Source organism: Zasmidium cellare, assembly GCF_010093935.1.
Source record: "Zasmidium cellare ATCC 36951 unplaced genomic scaffold M409scaffold_4, whole genome shotgun sequence".
NCBI classification, from domain to species: domain Eukaryota; kingdom Fungi; phylum Ascomycota; class Dothideomycetes; order Mycosphaerellales; family Mycosphaerellaceae; genus Zasmidium; species Zasmidium cellare.
The window spans coordinates 131664-151320 of record NW_022986948.1 but is presented as its reverse complement, the minus strand read 5'-3'; the positions used below and the strand labels follow the sequence as shown (position 1 = coordinate 151320).

Here is a 19657-nt window from a genome sequence, read left to right as displayed (position 1 = left end):
GATAGGCTCGACGCGCCTGCCGCTTGGACGTTGCTGCAGGTGAATGAATGCTCGCCAATCGTCTCGCAGCGCAGGCAGGCCAGTGCCTTCTGCTCCGGCCATCCCAGCACTGCGCTCAGAACCCCAGCGGCATCCCATGGCCCTCTGCGCTGCGCGACTGCGGCTTGGTAACAACGCTCGACCATCCGCCTGACACCGTACCTCCCAGTTCTTCTGCCTCGTTCTCGTCGCCGTCTGATATTTGCCTCCGACACCCGCGGGATGCCCTCCAACATGGCGCCTTCTTCACCACAGCAGAGTCGCGGCCGTCAGTGATATTAGCCGGCTGCTGCACCGCCGTCGCCGCCAGCTCTTCCACCACACACCCATTACACCGCGCAACCACGGGGCCAGGATCTTCTGTCACGCGGATCATCTTGCATCGTTCTGCAGAGAAGCTGTTGTGCGCTGCGACACACGTGGATACGCGACGACATCTGGACCCATTGCGAGCAGATCAGATCAGGGCTAGCGAACAGCGGTAGACGCCATATCAACCGCCCGCGAGCCTCACTTCACCTCACCTCTCAGTCGCCATGGCCCTTCACCAGCTGCACCACCGCCGCGAGTTCAGTGACATGCGAAATGCCTACGGCAGCGACGGATCATTCCATTCCGACCGGGACAGCGACCGCTCATACCAACGATCTCAGTCAAGTAGTGACAAGTCCTATTCCACACAACCAACCATCTATTCGACAGCTTCCTCCAAACGACCTCCACGAGTTCACTACAACACATGCGATCATGAATACGAGTCCCCACCCCGATACTTTGCCGACAGACCACCGCAACAGAGTCCAAGGGCATCGGTAGAGACGTATGCATCGACCGTACCCAGTGAGGAGGACCTCCCACAAGAGTTGCCTGAGTATGAGGTTCCAGAATACACTGCTCGGCCCTACGAGTCACATGCCATTCCTGCGACGCCTTCAGATTTCTCTGAACTGTTCCCATCGCATCGTAGATTGTCAATACGGCACGATGACTCGACACTGGATGGCAACATGAACCTTCGCGTCGATACCGAAGTGACTATGCACGGAGGTCGCCGGTGTGACATGACTCTCTTCCACCTCAGAATGCACGATTTGAAGGACAGAGAGTTCTCGCTTCGACGGTATTGCAGAGATTCTGGTCGCGAGGTCTGTCATTCAGCCCGAAAGCCACAAAAACAGTCAGAACCGAAGAGACCTGGGTTTCAACGGTCTCTGAGCAACGCGTTGAGCAGTATGCGGAGCAAATCCGAGCACAAGACCCCAACATTGGCGGCACTCAAGCGAAACGATTCAGGCTATGCTTCAGCACACTCGTCCATCGACTTTGACCGTGATGACCGTCCAAACACGCATCACGGTGCTCCAAAACCTGAGCAGCCCATCGATCCAAACTCGGTAAAGCTTGAGTTCTCAAACTATGCCCAGGTAGATCTGAGGCGAACGGGAACGAAGGGTAGCAAAAGGTACGACTTTGAGTACTGGGGGACTCACTACTCTTGGAAGAGGGTTGTGCGCAAGGACAGTCAGACCAAGGATGTGTCGTACCACCTTGTGAAGACTGGCCACGAACGAGTGCTCGCTTACATCATGCCTTCGCCACTCACGCTTTCGCAGGCAGAGGAGGAGCAGAACAAAGGCGGATGGGTTCCACCGTGTTCGATGTGGGTTGCAGATGAGAGCATTGTTCGTGGCCAGAAAGATGTCGCTGAGTGAGTATTACCTGACGATCACCGGTGTGACCACAATCTGATATGAGCTACAGCGTCGTTATTGCAACCGGTCTGATGGCGCTCGTGGACGACGCAATCAAGACACGCTTCCACTCGCAAGACTCCAAATCCATGCTGATTCCAAAGCTGGGAGTGGAGTACGTCGGACCCAAGCGACTCATCAACGAAATGTTCAAGCGTGAGGGAAGCGGTCAGCACAGTCGGCAGTCATCAAGCAGCCGGCCGTCCAGCAGTACCGGCCCATCGAGTGCAACTGGCGCACGAGTGACGTCCGGTGCGGTTAGACAGGCCAGTGGTGACCGATGACAGTAAAACTCGGCTTGATCCGGCCCGATGGTCTCAAGAAGTCCCGTGCAGTGGCACGATGCGACACACCACCTCTGGCGGTGAGAGCTTCGCTGGTAGTACAGCCGTTTGTCAATTCAATACCGATCGAAAGAAAACGACGATTTAGCGAGAGCGGTCAAGTTCAGCATGACAACGTGACCGCTCACCTGCGTTGCACCAAGGCTTCATGCACCTGGCCGTCGGGAACGTTGAGCCTCTTGCAACGACATGGCACTGGAGTTTGTTGTTTGGAATTGAGCAGCGTCGAACAGCACGCATAGCATTGCAGATGCATAGCGGGTGGAGCATGACTGTGTCAGGGCGGATAGCATTGAGAATTCATCATCAGCGAAACTTGAAACTTGTTTGCGCGTTTGAACGTGACTGACGGGAAGGGGAGGATGTTTCGAATAGGGGGGGAAAGGTATGCGAGGCTGGGGGCATTTTTGATTACACACACTTTCCGGTCTGTATCATCGAAACGACGGGGTTTGCATGATGAGTAGGAATGAAGAATGGTGTCTCCCACGCAAAACTTGTCCACCAACCACCACCCATCTAGGCTAGCATCGGTAGTTCTGAAGGAGGAGGCGAATATCCCACGCCTTTGGGCTTGAAGCTTTGATCTAGCTTGCGGCCTCCACATCACAAGCAGAGCAATCAACCACACGCTGGTGGGCTCGCCTTCGAAGGAGCCCACAATCCTTGCTGCAGCTTGCATACAAGCCCAACACCGACGGTGCTGGCTGTCTCTGCTCTGCTCTGCTCTGCTTCTGTTGTGTCTGCTGGCACCCGTCGGCTGGCCCGTTTGTCGACAGTACATGTGCAGCGGCCGGGACTGTCAAAAACTGTAGGAACCCGAAGCAGTACCAGACGGGAAGTCCAGGAAGTTTTTGTTTGATTGTGTAACATTAGCCATTTCAGAAAATTAAAAAAAATTAAGGCAAACACGACACTCCCAATTTCCTACCCGCCTCACAAGGTCACAGGTCCTTTTACGAAGAAAAAAAGGGATGCACACACAGTGAGACCCGTCCATCTCGCAGCGCCCGCACAAGTTTGCTGGCTGGATCCAACGACGAACGCACAAGTGGAGCTGGTGCTGGGCCTGCGAGTAGTTGCAGCAACAGATGTGTCGTGCCCACTGCATTGATTCTACTGCAGCTCTGGACGTCATCCGCTGCGTGCTAGCTCCCATTTCCTGTGACTTGACTTGCCTATTCTCTCGACGGGCTGCCGGGGCTTTGGGCTCCTGTGCTTTTCGCTTTCGACCAAGCCGCTTCGACACGTCACGCAGTAGTTCAATGCATCCGACCACCACCACGCCAACGTCCTCTGTCTGTCTGGCTGTCTGGCTGTCTGGCTCTGCCGCTTGCACGTCGTTGGAGGCTTCTTGCATGAACCCTCCCTGGCCCTGCTGGCGCGGATGCAAGACGCCGAGGTGCAAATGGGATGTGGACTCCGGACTGGAGCGATCGATTGGGGATCTTCACGGCTGCCTCTCTTCATGCCTTGAATATGCGTGTCGAACGAAACGGCGCGATGCCCATTGCCGGCCTGAGGTTCGTCCACGTAGGCGTTTCCCGGAGGAGGAGGAGGAGGGGGGGTTCATGTGTTCCTTCGTGCGAGTACTACAACACATCATAGATGTGGATGGATTTGATCAGTGATTGAGTGAGTGATGCATTTCGTCTCGGTTCGGCCCCAGGCATGATGGTGCGCGCCGATCCACTGGAGCCAGCCTACTGCAAACGTGCATGAGAGGTGTGAGCCCATCCTCCATCGTTGCAAAAGCACGGGGTGGGCGGGTAAGGGTCTTCGTTGGTGTTGTTGCGAATGGCTACCCCGTAACCTTACGCTTCGAAAACGGACGGCTGTTTCCCCTTGTTCATCATCAATTAAGTGGGTGTGGCATTTGCTGCTTGCCGTTGTGTGTGCGTGTTCGGCAATCTTTCAAGCAAATCATACCAAACGACGGCCCTTCCTTTTCCCACTTCCCACTCACTCTCCACCACACCTGGGCTTGCTGCGCTTGTCGCTCACCTCTCACGGTTTGAAGGGTGCTCGCAGGTGTGCCCGTCTGACAGCTGTCTTGTGGTGGTTGAAGGGTACGGGAGCATGCTTGCTCTCTCGCAATCGCCCGCCACGTCGTTCGGTCTAACATCAGAGGGAAAACGCAGACGGACGGATAGACGAGAGGGGGGACAAGGCAGGGCCACCAGGTAGCTGGCTGACTGACTGACCGATTGACTGCCCTGTCGGGATATAAAGAGTCTCCATTGCCTTGGAGGCACAGCCAGCAGCTCTTGTTGAGAAATCGGAAGGAAGAAGCACCAGCAGCCAGCAGCCAGCACGACAACACAAAAAGAGACGTATCCTGCGGCTTTAAAGTCGAAACTATCTTGCGTCCTTGATACCCAATTCGCAAGCCCTTGCTTTTTGCTTGCCAGCTGCCAGCGACCTACCTATATTCGGCCTCCTTGTTGTTCCTTTTTCCTATTACAGTCGACACACGCACACACCTTTTGACCTCGTTGCAAGCTCGCCGTCGCCGACATGTCTTCAACTGGTTCCGGTCCTTCACCACCCAATGCCCATGGCGCGGCTCCATCCCCAAACCAGACCAAGCTGATCGGTATGTCCGAGCTTCATCATCGTCAATTGCAACAATGCTAACGTGGAACCTCGCCAGACTTCTGTCGTACCCACGGCTATCGCGCCCCCAACTTTCAGGTCGTCTCCGACCGTCGTGGTAAGTCCTGCACTTCACCATCCATATCTCTCCATCCACTGACACTCCATCCCAGGCGGTCGCACAGCCTGGAGCTGCATGGTCACGATCCAAGGCACCCAGATCCCCGCTCGATTCTGGTACGATGGCCAGTACGTCAACAACGCCAAAGAGGACGCCGCCGAGAAGGCCCTCCAGATGCTCGGCGTCGTCCCATCGCCTCCAGGTCCTCAGGTCCGCCAGCCTCAGCCTGGCCAGATGTACGGCGCCGTCAATAGCCAGTAGACCGCGATCCTCGATCTCGACAGACGAGCTGGCAGATCAGCTCACACACACACACATGAGCGTTTCTCTTTCGGTTTTCCTTTTGAAATTGGATGAATCGGGCGGTACTTGGGTCTTGTGTGTAGGATAGCATTTGGCTGACCATTCTGGAGGCTTTTGGGACGGGATTGGGATGGATGGAGGCCATTGTCGCGAATTGGTGTTGGAGAGAAACTTCTAGCAGGAATGCTTGCTCGACGAGCTAGGGACTGGCGGCTGGGACACACAGGACACACAGGTTTGGGGCATTGGCAGACAGCGAATGGGTTTCATCTTGATGGTGGTGGTCGAGCTTCTCTTTGGGTCAATTGGGATGGTCAGCGGGGGCATAGCGAAAGGACGGGTCTCCAGACAGGCATTCGGCGAATGGGTATCAAATTGTCATCTTGGTCGCTTTCCATTTCTTCTGATCTTGCTCCTGTGTAACGTGACAAGGTCTAGACGGCGGTGTTTGTTTTGCTCCTGAATCTGAACCGTTGCCAAGAGAAGCAGCGGCCTCCTCCGACGGCCTCAGGCACACCTCAGACTTCGCCGACCACAAAAGCCGGCGGGCCAGAATCTCCACCAGGCCAACACCCAAGCCAGCGAACGCCGCGCCCAGCTCTTACTCGATTGTTTTTTGCGCCCCAGAGGTCCTTATCAGATACACATACACCCTAACCTCGCTGATCGCCGCTTCTTCGCCATGCCTGTTGATGATACCCAGTAGGCGGTTCGGGAGCCTCCATCGAGTGGACCACGCCGTGAACCATTGGAGTACGAAATTATAAAGCGTATGCTCTATCGTGACGATGCACACGTTCTTGGTTGTTCAGCAGCGTCGCACCCAATCTCTTCTAGTCTCCGCCATTGGAGTAACTTGACATCTCACTTCAGCTTCCCCGTCGTCGGTCGTCCTTCTGAGCCACCGCTGCAAGTATTCCTGGCTTGGTCGATCTTGAGAAACGAGGCAGAGTGACACCCATTCTTACACTGGACTCCACCCCGACCTCGAGTAACAGTTCATGTGCTGGTGCTACAACCGACCCCACGACTGGAGAAGCCGACAAACAATTGCGTAGGCCACTTCTTCGCGACTCGATCAAGTCAAAGCCGTCATACGGCACCGCCTCAGCCAGCATGTCTTCCTCCACAGACTACGTAAAAGACGATCATCCAGATCAGATCGTCGCCTCCAATGGCACGCGCAAAGAGACCTGGGCGGCCAAGGGTCGTGACTTCGTCAAGGCATTCACTACGAGAGATGGACTGGTCGGCACATACGACTATGCATTCCTCTTCACCCCGAAGCTGCCTTTCATGAAGAGAGAGCGACGAGCAGCGCCATTCTTCGGTCTCAACGACCGCATGCCGGTCTTGCTGGCCCTTTTGCTTGGATTTCAGCACGCTCTGGCTATGCTTGCGGGTATCATCACACCGCCAATCATTCTCTCCGGCGCGGCGAACTTGGGTGGTGACCTTCAATCGTATCTCGTGAGCACGGCGCTCATCGTGTGTGGATGTCTCTCGGCTATCCAGATCACTCGATTCCATATCTGGAAGTCTCCCTACTACATCGGCACTGGCTTGATCTCCGTTGTTGGAGTATCTTTCAGCACCATTCCTGTGGCTACTGGTGCGCTCAGTCAGATGTACGAACGCGGAGTGTGCCCTACCGACGCCGATGGGAATCAACTCCCTTGCCCTCATGGTTATGGTATGATCATCGCGACTCAATGCTGCTGCGCATTGCTGCAAGTCGCGCTGTCCTTTGTGCCTCCGAAGATCTTGAAGAGAGTATTCCCACCCCTCGTTACTGGTCCGACCGTTCTCCTCATCGGCGCAAAGCTCATCGAGACTGGATTTCAGAACTGGGCTGGTGGATCTGGTGACTGTCAATCGCGACCAGAGACTGGTCTTTACAGGCTCTGCCCAACAATAAACGCTCCGCATCCCCTGCCTTGGGGAAGTGCCGAGTTCGTTGGTCTCGGCTTCCTGGTCTTTGTCACTATCATTCTATGCGAGAGATTCGGTGCTCCAATCATGAAGAGTTGCTCTGTCGTCCTGGGCCTTCTCATGGGATGCATCGTTGCAGCGGCTTGCGGGTACTTCGACAAGTCTGGAATCGATGCAGCACCGGTGGCAAGCTTCATCTGGGTGCATACGTTCCCATTGAAGGTATACGGTCCACTGGTTCTACCTCTCCTGGCCGTTTACATCGTCACAACTATGGAGACCATTGGAGATGTCACCGCCACTTGCGATGTTTCCCGCCTGCAAGTAGATGGTGCACTGTTCGACAGTCGCATTCAGGGAGGTGTGTTGGCGGACGGACTCAACGGTATCCTGGCCGGTCTTTGCACCATCACGCCCATGTCGACTTTCGCCCAGAACAACGGTGTCATTGCGCTCACACGGTGCGCGAATCGAAAGGCTGGATATGCCTGTTGCATCTGGCTCATAATTATGGGCGTCTTCGCAAAATTCGCGGCGGCTTTGGTCAGCATCCCAAGTGCTGTCCTAGGTGGAATGACAACCTTCCTCTTCGCTGCGGTAGCAAGCTCCGGTATCCGCATCATCTCGACCATGCCCTTCACCCGCCGCAACAGATTCATCCTGACCGCCTCTCTGGCCGTCGGTCTCGGCGCCACTCTCGTCCCCACCTGGTTCAACTACGTCTTCACCTACAGCGGCGACAACCACGCTCTGATCGGCTTCTTCAACGCCATCGAGCTGGTCATGGAGACGGGATTCGCCGTTACGGGTGTATTGGCTCTCATCCTCAACTTGATCTTGCCTGAGGAGGATGAGGATGAAGATGTCCCTGAATTGACTGCGAATACGGCTGATGATAACGATGATCGGGAGGAGTGGGATCGCATCAATGTTTCGAAGGTTGCGAAGGATGATGAGAATGTGAGGGGTTGAAAAGTTGGTTTCGGGGTTTTATGATGATGGTTCTCGGTATATATACCCTTTGATCTAGTTGTATATGAAGTACATGAATGAAGATATGATCTCGACTTCTCTTCTCTTTTCTTCCATCTGAACTGATCTGGTCGTCGGATGTACTGTTCTGACGAAGTTCCTCTGCTGTTGAGTTGGCTAGGCCTCAACGAGGGTACAGTGGCACTCTCTAAAAATGGGAAAGAGGGTCGACCATGCTCCTCCCTCGCGGGTGGCTCGTGAGTGAATGTTCGGCTCTCCCGAAACAGCAACCCGCCGGAGCTGGCTTCTGGAACGATTTCCCCTCGTCGACCTTTCGCAACGCCCCTCACATTGAGCACCGCCAGTCAAATAAGAGCTCGAATGGTGGATTGTTCGCGTAAGTCTTTCTTGTGAGCCTCTCTTACGTCCCTTCTCCTTCCATATCAGTCCCTCCAGCAGAAGAAACCTGGGTATCTTGAACGCACCGAACGGTCTGGTCTGTTGACCTTGATCGTTGTCTGTTTACCTCCCCTAGCATTGCACTGAAAAGAGAAAGAACACCCTCACCATGGCCACCGAAACAGCCACCAAACCCCCTCCCGCAAAGGAAACCTTCCACTTCATCAACGCCCCCTCCGACGCCATCAACGAAGCCTGCCACGGCCTCACAATCCTCAACCCGACCCTCTCCTACAACCCCTCCTACAAAATCCTCTACCGCGCCGACCTCCCCTCCTTCGCGACCTCGCACGTCACGACCATCGGCTTCGCCGGCGGCGGCCACGAGCCCATGTTCGGCGGCTTCGTCGGCGCGAACTACCTCTCCGCGTACGTCTCCGGCAACATCTTCGCGTCGCCGACCGCCGCGCAGATCTTCGAGGCGATCAAGCTCTGCCAGCCGCAAGATGGGAGCACGAAGAGCAAAGGCACGCTGGTCGTGTGCGGGAACTACACGGGGGATATTCTGAACGCCGGGCTGGCGATCACGAGGGCGCAGGCCGCGGGGTATAAAGTGCACTTCACGCCCGTGGGGGATGATGTCGCTGTGGGCAGGAAGAAAGGCGGCAAGGTCGGACGGAGGGGCCTCAGTGGGCATCTTGTGGCGCTGAAGAGTGCGTGTGCGTTGGCGGAGAGGGGGGAGAGCCTTGAGAGGGTGGCGGGGGTTATGGAGTATGTCGCGGGGAATGTGGGGACGATTGGGGTGGCTTTTGATCGGTATGTTCTTTCTTCATGGTGTGGTATAGGGGGAAGATGTGTTGGAGCTGATGTGTGATCTCTAGGGTGGCTCTGCCGAATGCTACATTGACGGATTTGCAGACGCTTCCGCCAGCTACCATCGAGTTGGGGATGGGAGCGCATGGAGAGCCTGGTTTGCAGCAGATTTCGCCAATACCCTCACCGGAGGCGTTGGTTTCGCAGATGCTGGATTTGCTCCTGGACATCTCGGACAGTGACCGGGCTTTTATCCCGTTCTCGAAATCGTCACATCCTACCAGCGATAATGAAGTCGTCCTTTTATTGAACAGCTTGGGCTCTACTTCGGACGAAGTCCTGGCACGGTTCGCTGAACTGGCAAAGAACGAATTGGAGAAACGAGGGTTTGTGGTTAGGAGACTGACGTTGGGCCCCCTTGTTACCAGCTTGAAGATGAGCGGCTTTGGTATTACGGTTTGGAGACTGCCTCCAGAGAGCGGCGAGGCTCTGGATCGAAAGCAGGCTGTGGAATTGTGGGACTCTCCTGTTGATGTCGTTGCTTGGAGGCAGTAATAATACTAGCTCTCACAACATTCCAAAACTTTGACACCCTGCAACCCACCCTTCGTCATTCGTCCTCCGTTCTTCAAGCCTGCTAAGTATGCTTCTCCAAGATCTTCTCTACCATGCCTCTGCAAATCGGGTGGTAGAAGTCCTTGTTCTTCTCAAACGTCTTCTTCGCCAGAGCCAGATCGCACTTGATCAATTCCCGGAACAGCGGCCTCACGAACTTCATGCGTCCGACTTGTCCTAGCAACTCCGCAGTGGGCTGGTACACGCTCTCGGTGCGTGACTTGAGCCCGATGACGAAGTATCTGCTCACCAGCTCCACGTTCTTTGACTTCGCGAACCCGTATTCTTCGCCCATGAGTTCGACCAACTTCGGAGACAGCGGCTTCGAAAAGGTCTGGATCCTCTCGAGCAAGACAACGCTTTGGTTGGCGGTGAAGTGCTCGACATCTGTCTTTGAAGGTTGGAATCCGCTGTTCTTGCCCTCGTTCAGCGACTCCCACTTTTCGGCCAGATCGTAGCACATATCCGCCAGCTCTGTATCGAAGTTGGGTTTTGGTGGGAAGCCGGCGGTGTAGAACCACTTGTCCCAGTCCACCTCGCTCAGCTTCTTCGATGCTGCTTCGTCTCCTTCGAAAAACGACAGCAGTGTCGCCTTGAATTCGTAGCTGTCGACCGAACGCTCCTTGAATTCCGTGAAGTAGTGCGGGATGAACTTGTCCCACTTCTTGATGCCAACCAATTTCTCGAGGTAGTACAGGAAGTTGAAGCCCTTCTCATATGGCACGCTCGAAAAAGCGTCGTCCGGATCCTTGCCCTTGAGGTCAGGGATCAATTTGGTAAACTCATGGTCTTCGCCAAACTGCTCAATGCTGTCGGACAAAGCCTTCCAGCCGATGATGGCAGAGAAATCACGATGCTTGTCACCGCCGTGGATCGCGGCCTGCAATCGACGCTCGAGGTAGGTGGTCCATCCTTCATTCAGCCAGAAGTGTTCCCAGCTGGCACAGCTCACGAGATTACCCGACCACGAATGGCTCAGCTCGTGCGCAATGACATCGACATTCTGACGGTCACCAGAGACGACTGTGGGTGTTGCAAAAGTGTAGACGGGATTTTCCATTCCACCATAAGGAAAAGAAGGAGGAAGCACTAGTACATTGTAAGTCGTCCAGGCGTAGGGGTAAACGATCTTTTCGGCAGCCTGGATGTAGGCTTCGGTGTCCTTCTCAAATTCCCACTGACTTGCTTGCAATTCCTCTGGGCCAGTCCAGACTGTCGAACGCGGGCCAATGGATGCTGAAGCGAGATCACCGCTGGCGAGAGCGAACAAATACGATGGCATCGGAACCTTCTGGTAGAAAGTGTAAAGCAGAGTTCCTGGCTGGCCATCCTTACCTGGCAGGAAGTCTTTCGCGCCCGTGGGGAGACCTGATGCAAGGACTGGCAATGTAGATCGAATGTTGAATTGGTATGTCGACTTCACATCAGGAGTGTCTTGGCAGGGAAAGAGTGATCGTGCGTGGATAGCCTGGCATTGAGAGAACATGTACGGGTGCTTCTTGTTGCTCGTTTGAGCTGGAGTGAGCCATTGCAAGGCCGTGCAGTCTTTGGTCGTTTGGACTCCAATGCGAACGGTAAGGTTTGGCGAAGCAGCCTCGAGTTGCTTCGAGTTGACACTGATCGTCAGAGGGCTACCATATGGCTCTGTTCGCTTCGAAGCCAGGTCCCACGGTGCTTCGTCTCCTTCAATGTCTACGCCAACGATCTCGAGATGGCTGGTGTCGAGAATGATCTTGTTGTCTCCCTTGGCGAGCTTTTCCAAGGTGAGGTGGACAATACCAGTCAGGCGTTTGGCATCGAAGTCGACATCAAAGTCTGCAACAGTGTGCTTCGTCCTCCAGGCATTGTAATTCGAAAGTGTGTTGGGATCTCGCACAGGATGGATGTTTTCTGCTGCCTCTTTCGCAACAGACTCTGGAGCGGGCCTAATAGCCATTATGGTGAATGCCTTGGAATTAGAAGGTGGCTTTGAAGAAGAGGTGAATGGAGAGCGAATGAAGGAGGCAAAAGACGATCCAAAGGCTCTCCTGCCAAAACCGAACAGCGTGCTCATGTAGCTGCAGTTTAAACACACAAGCTCCTGCCTCGTACGGAGTTCGTGAAAAGCTTAAAGGCTGACAAGTGAAGGAGCTGGTGGGGTTTCCGGTGGGGTTGCAATGGGCAAGCCGTCTGTGCCGTTATGTAAGTCAGTTGGCCGTGGTGATCTTGTTCGGAACGAAGCACGTGAGGTCGATAGAGGCTGGCGATGCGGCCCGTGCGCTCGGCTTGTTTTGACGTCGCGACTCCATCGGCATCCCACGCGTCAGCAGTTGTCTCCCACCTCGCACCACATCACTACAACACCACCGCCGACCGCCGATGCGCTGAACACGAACAAAATCCGACGAAATGGCTCGACCGCGCAATGCGCCGTCTTCAGCGCTTCCTGCTACCAATGCGCCGAAGACTAGACAGGCTTTGAAAGAGAAGACGAATACCGCGCCCCCAGTCTACAGCGATGCGGAACACCTCGTAAAAGATGCCAAACCGAAGAGAGGACGACCGAAGAACGCGCAACAGAGCTCGGACGAACTGGTTATGGGAGGCGGCCTGGGACAGCGAGATGATGCCGAGGACACGATCGAAGTGGCAGTGGTGTCGAAACCGAAAAGAGGAAGACCTCAAAAGGCGCAACCGTCTTCGGACGAGCTGGTGATAAGCCGTGCTGTCAATGAGGACGACTATGCGACTGCGCAGCCCACGAGTCAGCCTGCGACTACCACCGATGAGCTCGCAAAGAGCGACAATGCACCGCAGCCCATGGCCAAAGCGACCCGACGACCAGCACGTACGGCGCGCAAAGTTGTCCACAATGAAGCCCAGAACAAAGTCTTGGAAGGTCTGAAACAGCGTATGGAAGCGACAGCGCGCGGCCAGAAGGGCAAGCAAGCTGCAGCGCCGCCAGTGTCAGATCCTGTACCGGCTTCATCTGACACCCTGATAGCGGCCAAAGGAGCACCATCCAAGGCAGCTGAAGGCAATGCAGAGCGACCTGACTTTTCGCTGTCGCCGTCTCCACCGCCACCAGGAAAGCTCAGTTCTGTAAGAGGGCCGCGCTCGTCAATTGCGCAACCGGGATCTGTCTTGCGAGCTCAAGCCACGCCGGCGATCGAAAGCAGTCTTTTGGCATTGAGGAACTTCAAACGACGACCACGACAGCCGAGCATGCTTCAAATGGTTCAACAACGAACTGCAAGCGCGGCGCCTTCCGTCGCACATACAACAATCGAGACCACCGCCGTTGAAGACTCCAGCATATTTGACCTGGACATGTCTAACGAGGAGGAAGACGACTTTGCACCGGAAGCTGAGGGCACTCCTCTTGTCAAATCAAATCGAAGATCGTCTGTCAGTGCGCATGGGTCGACGAGATCCAAGACGGCGGCATCGAGGACTAGTAGACCCTCTAGAAAACGGAAATCTGATGATGTCGAGGATTCCGTTGTGTCCTCCAAGTCGGCCAAGAGGAGCAAGTCCAAAAAGTCGAATGAGCAAGAGGACATGGTCGCACCAGTGACACAAGTTCCTGCTACACAGACACCGACTGATGATGCTGATGAACCGCAACCGGCACCTCCGTCCGAGATTCACGTCGAGGATTCCTTTTCCATGTCGATGCCAGCAGCAGAGCCACCTTCTCCGAGCGAGCAAGCTTCGGAGAATGACGATGACCTTCTTGTGCCCTCGACCGAACCAGACAAGCAAACAAATGATGACTTTCAAGACGAGGACGATGCTGTTCCAAATGGTATCATGGCAGAGCCACTTAGTAGCAGCCCGCCACCTGTGGACCTCCGGAACGACGATGTCCTCGCCGAGCCCCTCACCCAAGCATCGCCGCCACCGGCCAAGAAGACTTCGAGAGCGAAGACCAAGCCAGTGTTGACCGCGACCCTGCAATCTCTACTACCGAAAAGACGGCAACCCCTTAGACAACGACATCGCAAGAGCGAGTACGACTTCGAGAGTGATGATTACGAAGGCGACACCGCCCTAGACGCCAGCCACCTCGATAACGACGAGGATGAGCTCGGCGGCAGGCTACGACGCCAGACGAAGACGGCACCGAAAAGCAGTAAAGCACAGAGAGGGCGACCAGGCAGAGCCGCAACTGCAACATCGAAGAAAGCCGCGGCCCGAAAACCCTCGACTGCGCCAACCACGAACAAGAAGTCGAATGTGAAAACATACGGTCGACAAGCCACAGCTTCAGACAAGGAAAACGACGACTACGAATCCGGCGGCGAGGCCGAGGAGGAGGAGGAAGGAGACTTCACCCTGCCAGAGGTATCAATGTCCATGGAAGAGGTGGCGACGAGCAAGGAAATCGAAGCGGCGAAGAAGAAGTTTGCGGAGGTGGACGAGTGGGATTTCGAGTTTGAGAGTATGAGCGCGGAGAATCATAGGAGTTCGAGTCCCGCGTGGAGGTAGTCGGTGTTAGTTAGCTCTGTTTGCCCCTGCCTGTTCGTCTTGGACGAGGGAAATGGAGATGGAGATGAAGATGGAGTATTACCTATGAATTCATGAAGAAAGATAGGACATGAAGGGAGTTTCTGTGATGTGGAAATGTACTGCTACTACTCGATTAAACAGACAAACGCATCGCTATCAAACTAAAAAGTCCGCACAAATACAAGGGTGTGGGTGGGTGATGAGTTCGCTGCAGTGAAGCAGCGTTCGCCTTTTTGCCAATTTCTTTCTCTCGCTCTCTTTCGCAGCAACAAGAAGACACACAACAACACTAGACGCCCGCCTGCTGCATATCAATCATCATCGCGTTCGTCGCTATAGTACGCTCTTCTTATCCTCCGCAATTACTTCTTGCCGTACGCCGCATCGATCTCCTTCTTGTACTTGTCCGTCAAGCCCTTGCGGTTGAGCTTCTGAGCGGATGTGACGAGACCCTGGAATCACAAATTAGCATGCATGAACACGAGGAGGAAGGGATGTTTTTCTTGAACTCACATTCTCCGGCGTCCAAGCCTCATCCGCCAGAACCACACCCTCGATGATCTCAAAGCCGGACAGGCCGCCCTTCTTACCAGCGGCCTGCATCTCCTTGAGCACGAGATCGTTGACCTTCTTGTCGCTGCAGAGATCCTCGAGACCGTTGCCGGAAATGCCGTTGTCGTTTGCGAGCTGCTTGAGCGCGGGCTCCGCGGGGACGACGATGGCGATTGGCTTGTTTTGATCCTGGGCAGCGTAAACGCAGATGTTGCCTACCACGTGGCAGGATCGGTAGACCGACTCGAGCTTCTCAAGCGCGATGTACTCGCCGTTGAGTGTCTTGACCAAGTTCTTCTTGCGGTCGATGATTCGAAGCTCGCCTCTCTGGTTGAATTCGCCGATATCACCAGTCTTGAACCAGCCATCTTCGAACGACTCCTTGTTCTCCTTCTCCAGATCAAGATATCCTGCAGTGACGGAATCTCCACGGATCCAGATCTCACCCTGGGGTGGAGTGTTCGTGGAGTAGTAGCCGGCATCAGGGAAGTCCACCAGCTTGACTTCGACTGCACCCGTGACCTCACCGAGTGATTCATCAGTCCACGACAGTGGATCCATGAGAGCACCCATGGCTGAAGTCTCGGTCAAACCATAACCAGAGATCATCGGCGCAATGCACATGGAGATGAATCGCTGTGTCTCTTTGGCCACAGGACCACCGCCGTTCATGCAAATGCGCAGTCTGCCACCAGTCGCCTCGGCGACCTTCTTGAACACCACGTTGTCCACGATGCTCGTGCCGATATGGGAACCTGGCAGGTAGCTTGAGTTGTTCATCATGAAGTTCTTCGCGGTCATGGCTCCCCAGAACATGTTCCTAGAAATCGGATTGAGTTTAGCGACCTTGGCCTGGATACCCTTCTTGACAGTCTCCCAAACGGCAGGCACCCCGACCAAAATCGTTGGCTTGAATTCCGCGATATCACCCTTGCAGTTCTTCATCGACGCGTCGGAGATGGTCTTTGGGTTGCCATAACCCATAGTACCACCCCAGTACAGACATGCTGATTCGAACACAAATTCGAGGATATGTGCCAGTGGAAGGTAGGTGAGCAGGCCATCGCCAGGGCCAAGGTATGGGCCGACAATAACGTCGACACCAGAAATCGCAGCAACCACGTTCTTGTGCGTCAAGAGCACGCCCTTTGGTGTGCCGGTGGATCCGGAGGTGTACATGATACAGCACAAATCTTCTGGACTTGGCGGGGTAGGTTCAACCTTGTTCTCTTCGCCGAGTTTGACCAATTCGCTAAAGCTTCGAATGGTCAGGTGAGGATGCGCCTCCTTGAGCTTCGCGATATCCGATTCGAGCTTCTTAGGGTCGGCGTTGGAGGTGGGAGCATCGTCGTCGTTGTAGACAACGTGCTGGATGTCTTTGGCTTCTTTGAGAGGGTTGATGAGCTTCGTGATGAGATGCGGATCGAGGAAGATGGCCTTGGCGTTGGTCTGGAGCAGGGAGTGTTTCAGGCCTTCCTCACCCAAAGTGTCGTAAGCGGTGACGATGGCCAACGACTGGCTGTGAACACCGTGTGCAGTGGCGAGCCAGTATGGATGAGTAGCAGCGAAGATGTGAACGCGGTCTTTCTTGGGCTCAAGACCCAATGCGCGGTATCCGGCGCCAACTTTGAGGGCGAGCTGCTCATACTCACTGAAAGAGTAGTATTCGTAGCCTGACAGCTCGTAGTATGTCCACTTTTTGTCCACTTCCTGCTCCTTGCCATCGATGACCTTCTTGACCTTCTTGTTCTCCTCGTGCAGTCGTATGAGCTTCCGCTTGCCCAGGGCCTTTGCGTTGCCGTACTTCTGGCTCGATCGTCGTAGGATGTCGTAGATGGTGTTGACGCCAGGCTCAGGTGTTGATTTGAGGGCGTCCTTGGTGCGAATGTTGCGTCGTATGGCGGTCTCGCCTTCCTTCTTCTCACTGACCTCGACGGTGAAGGGCGGGCGCTTGTAGTTCCTCGGCTGAGGCACCAAGGTCTTGAGGTCTTTGCGGCTCATTGCGTCGCCCATTGCTGCGGTATTGTGGGGGTGTCTCGGGGTATCAGGGGTGTGTGTAGTCGTGAAAGCGTGTCGAGGAGTGAGGGTATCAAAGGACATGCACGGGGGCAGAGTCGGGTGGGTGAACAGAAGTGTTGAGGCGTGTGATGGTCAGAAAGAAGAGCAGCGCTACGTCACCCGCTATGGCTGGGCCAATTTTGCCAAGGCTTGTGAGGTCTGGGGAAAGCTCCCAACTGCTTCGAGCCAGACTAACAGGATATATATTCCTCTTTCTTTGCTACACCATCGCCAAATACATGACACTGAGATTGCTACCTGCTTCCAGACAATTGCACGACTACGGCCGACTGCCACACGACCTGGAGGCTTGACTGGCAAACGAAGGCCACGCTGGACGGCACATTCTAAGGTTCCAGGGTCTCATGCGCCAGCCTCCGCCTCATGACCTCGACACTCGTCCGCACTCGCGTCTTTGTTCGCTGAAGGATTCCTATACACATTGCCTTCGTTTCTTCCTCGAGCACGAGAACGAGAGCGACTGAATATCAACAAGTCGCAAGGCTTGCAATACTCTCGTTGTGGGAGCAGAGACACTGTCCCTCCCTCCATGTTCTCACGGCGGAGCTACGGGTGTTGCCACTCCGCGGCCTGCCTGGCAACGTGGACGTAGCGCTTTGCCTGGCGAAAGTTACTTCAGCGAGCCACTCGAGCGCCTATGAATGCTCAGCAACCACATTATCATCACTCTTGAAGACGACGTTGGCTCAGCCTGTCTTCGTAACGCCGCGGAATTGGCATCAAGATGGAAGGCTTGGTGGCCAAGCTTGGAGACGAGATCACCGACGTCGACGAAGGTTGGCTGCCATAGGACCTCTGAACGACGCAGTCACCGCTGACTGAGATGTCCAGAGACTTTCGACCTGTTCTCCCAGACCCTGCCGTCTCACGATCTGGGTATGATCGATGGCAAAGCCGACACAATCGAGCTTACCATCGCTGGCCATGATTTCGGGGTCAAACAGTCGCCTGGTGTTTTGCAATCAAATCGAGCGGGAGGGACGACTGGTGCCGCGATCTGGCAAGTCTCTGTGCGCTTTGCTGAGTGGATGGGATGGTCGAAGAATCCGTTGTTCCAGCACGAAGTCTTGAGCAACGATTCCACTGTCCTTGAACTCGGAGCTGGCATCTCTGGGTTCCTGCCGTGCCTGATCAGTCCTAAAGTCCGCAAAGTGGCTGTCACTGACCAAAATTATGTGCTCAAAGCAACACAGGAGAATGTTGCAGCCAATATCAAGCCCGTCAAACGTCAGCACAAGACGAAAGCAAAGACCACTTCTGTCACCGACTCGTTGTCACACACAAATGTCGACGTCTTTGCTCTTGACTGGGAGAACGATGATGTACATAGCACCCTATCATCTCATGGATTGCCCCGTGGAGTCGATCTTGTCCTGGCTTGCGACTGCATCTTCAACTATGCACTCATTGATCCATTCGTCCAAACATGTGTGGATGTCTGCAAGATGCGGCCGAGCGATGGAAAAGAGGAATCGATGACTGCCACGGTCTGTGTGATTGCTCAACAACTTCGACAGCCAGAAGTGTTCGAACAATGGCTCGAAACTTTCCTCCGATCTTTCCGTGCATGGGGAATGCCAGACGAGCTACTCACCGACGACATCAAGTCTGATAGTGGATTCGTTGTGCATATCGGCGTCTTGAAGGCGGGCACCTAGATATGTGGGAACAGTTACTCCCTCACCGAACCAGCAATTGACGACGAATCACCTTGCTATGGTGGCCGCAAGACAAGGATCTCATACCGAGCAACTGTCGCTCAACGTCAGAGTTACAGCAAATATACTCTGCGCACCGTTCAGCCACGCCTGAAAGACCTCATCCTGGTTGCTCGCAGAAAGCTTTCTTCAGGTGTGGAGGTTGATCTTCATGCACCGGTGAAGTTCAGCGTACGGTATGTATCAATTTCTTGTTTCTTTTGTGACCCGAGTACTGCGTTTATGATGATCTCGACACGAATTTTAGTCCTATCATATCGTGCAGGACAGAAATCAAAGGCCTGTCTGATCGCTCGACATTACTCCAAAACGTCCAGATGACTTCTTCCCCCACGATCGCTAACAAGCACAGCAGTCCATCTCTCTCGGCGGACAGACACGGGATCTTGGTATCGGCAAGTGCGCTTCCTGTGTACGGCATAGGTGGCCCAGCTAATGTGGCCATAGCCCAATCATACTGGTCTTGCATTCCTATTGAACGACTAACGGTCGAATCCGCGGGTATGGCTCATATGGTGGCGGTGAGGCCGCCTGTTGCTCATCGGACATGAGCCTTCGCAAGGACCTACGTGCACCAACAACGACGTGGGAAGTCAACGCCGTTGGAGAACGCCTCAGCACTGCTATGGCGTATCCTCCTAGCTGAGGCTGTCGCTGGATGACGCCGTGTTGATAGCGCTGACAGCGCACACGGGCAAGACGGCACAACTCACGCAAATGCTTATCCAACAAGTCTTCCTTCTCGTGTTGAAGGCGGGACAGCATCGTGATGCCAAAGGGGCGTGCAATATACATAGACGGGAATAGCATTAGCCTTGGGCCTTCACGCCTCAGGCAAACAATTCATCAAGTCCACGTACAAAAAGACGAGGCGAGTTTAACCTTGCATCTGCAGCACTTCGCTCCGCCGGGTAGGCGCTTCGACTTCCCACA

At 54.7% G+C, this 19657-nt stretch overlaps 8 protein-coding genes across 8 annotated transcripts; 6 read left to right on the top strand and 2 right to left on the bottom strand.

The window, feature by feature from the left end:
- Positions 1-575: 575 nt before the first annotated feature.
- On the top strand, positions 576-2074 carry M409DRAFT_17887 (uncharacterized protein; the record flags this gene model as incomplete). Its single annotated transcript, XM_033804263.1, has 2 exons — positions 576-1747; positions 1801-2074. 2 exons carry the CDS (start codon positions 576-578, stop codon positions 2072-2074), a joined length of 1446 nt encoding a protein of 481 aa, XP_033672539.1.
- A 2577-nt stretch (positions 2075-4651) lies between these two features.
- Positions 4652-5111, top strand: M409DRAFT_50320 (uncharacterized protein; the record flags this gene model as incomplete). Its single annotated transcript, XM_033811505.1, has 3 exons — positions 4652-4730; positions 4788-4847; positions 4903-5111. The coding sequence occupies 3 exons, from the start codon at positions 4652-4654 to the stop codon at positions 5109-5111; spliced, it is 348 nt and encodes a 115-aa protein (XP_033672538.1).
- Positions 5112-6269: 1158 nt separating this feature from the next.
- Positions 6270-8057, top strand: M409DRAFT_17885 (uncharacterized protein; the record flags this gene model as incomplete). The annotated part of the gene is made up of 1 exon (XM_033804262.1): positions 6270-8057. One exon carries the CDS (start codon positions 6270-6272, stop codon positions 8055-8057), a length of 1788 nt encoding a protein of 595 aa, XP_033672537.1.
- A 568-nt stretch (positions 8058-8625) lies between these two features.
- Positions 8626-9824, top strand: M409DRAFT_63280 (uncharacterized protein; the record flags this gene model as incomplete). Its single annotated transcript, XM_033815517.1, has 2 exons — positions 8626-9272; positions 9338-9824. The coding sequence occupies 2 exons, from the start codon at positions 8626-8628 to the stop codon at positions 9822-9824; spliced, it is 1134 nt and encodes a 377-aa protein (XP_033672536.1).
- Positions 9825-9906: 82 nt separating this feature from the next.
- On the bottom strand, positions 9907-11820 carry M409DRAFT_63279 (uncharacterized protein; the record flags this gene model as incomplete). The annotated part of the gene is made up of 1 exon (XM_033815516.1): positions 9907-11820. One exon carries the CDS (start codon positions 11818-11820, stop codon positions 9907-9909), a length of 1914 nt encoding a protein of 637 aa, XP_033672535.1.
- Positions 11821-12272: 452 nt separating this feature from the next.
- On the top strand, positions 12273-14354 carry M409DRAFT_63278 (uncharacterized protein; the record flags this gene model as incomplete). The annotated part of the gene is made up of 2 exons (XM_033815515.1): positions 12273-12378; positions 12487-14354. The coding sequence occupies 2 exons, from the start codon at positions 12273-12275 to the stop codon at positions 14352-14354; spliced, it is 1974 nt and encodes a 657-aa protein (XP_033672534.1).
- A 383-nt stretch (positions 14355-14737) lies between these two features.
- M409DRAFT_63277 (uncharacterized protein) lies at positions 14738-16940 on the bottom strand (the record flags this gene model as incomplete). Its single annotated transcript, XM_033815514.1, has 2 exons — positions 14738-14827; positions 14889-16940. 2 exons carry the CDS (start codon positions 16938-16940, stop codon positions 14738-14740), a joined length of 2142 nt encoding a protein of 713 aa, XP_033672533.1.
- Positions 16941-17730: 790 nt separating this feature from the next.
- M409DRAFT_50314 (uncharacterized protein) lies at positions 17731-18664 on the top strand (the record flags this gene model as incomplete). The annotated part of the gene is made up of 2 exons (XM_033811504.1): positions 17731-17782; positions 17838-18664. 2 exons carry the CDS (start codon positions 17731-17733, stop codon positions 18662-18664), a joined length of 879 nt encoding a protein of 292 aa, XP_033672532.1.
- Between the last annotated feature and the right edge of the window lie 993 nt (positions 18665-19657).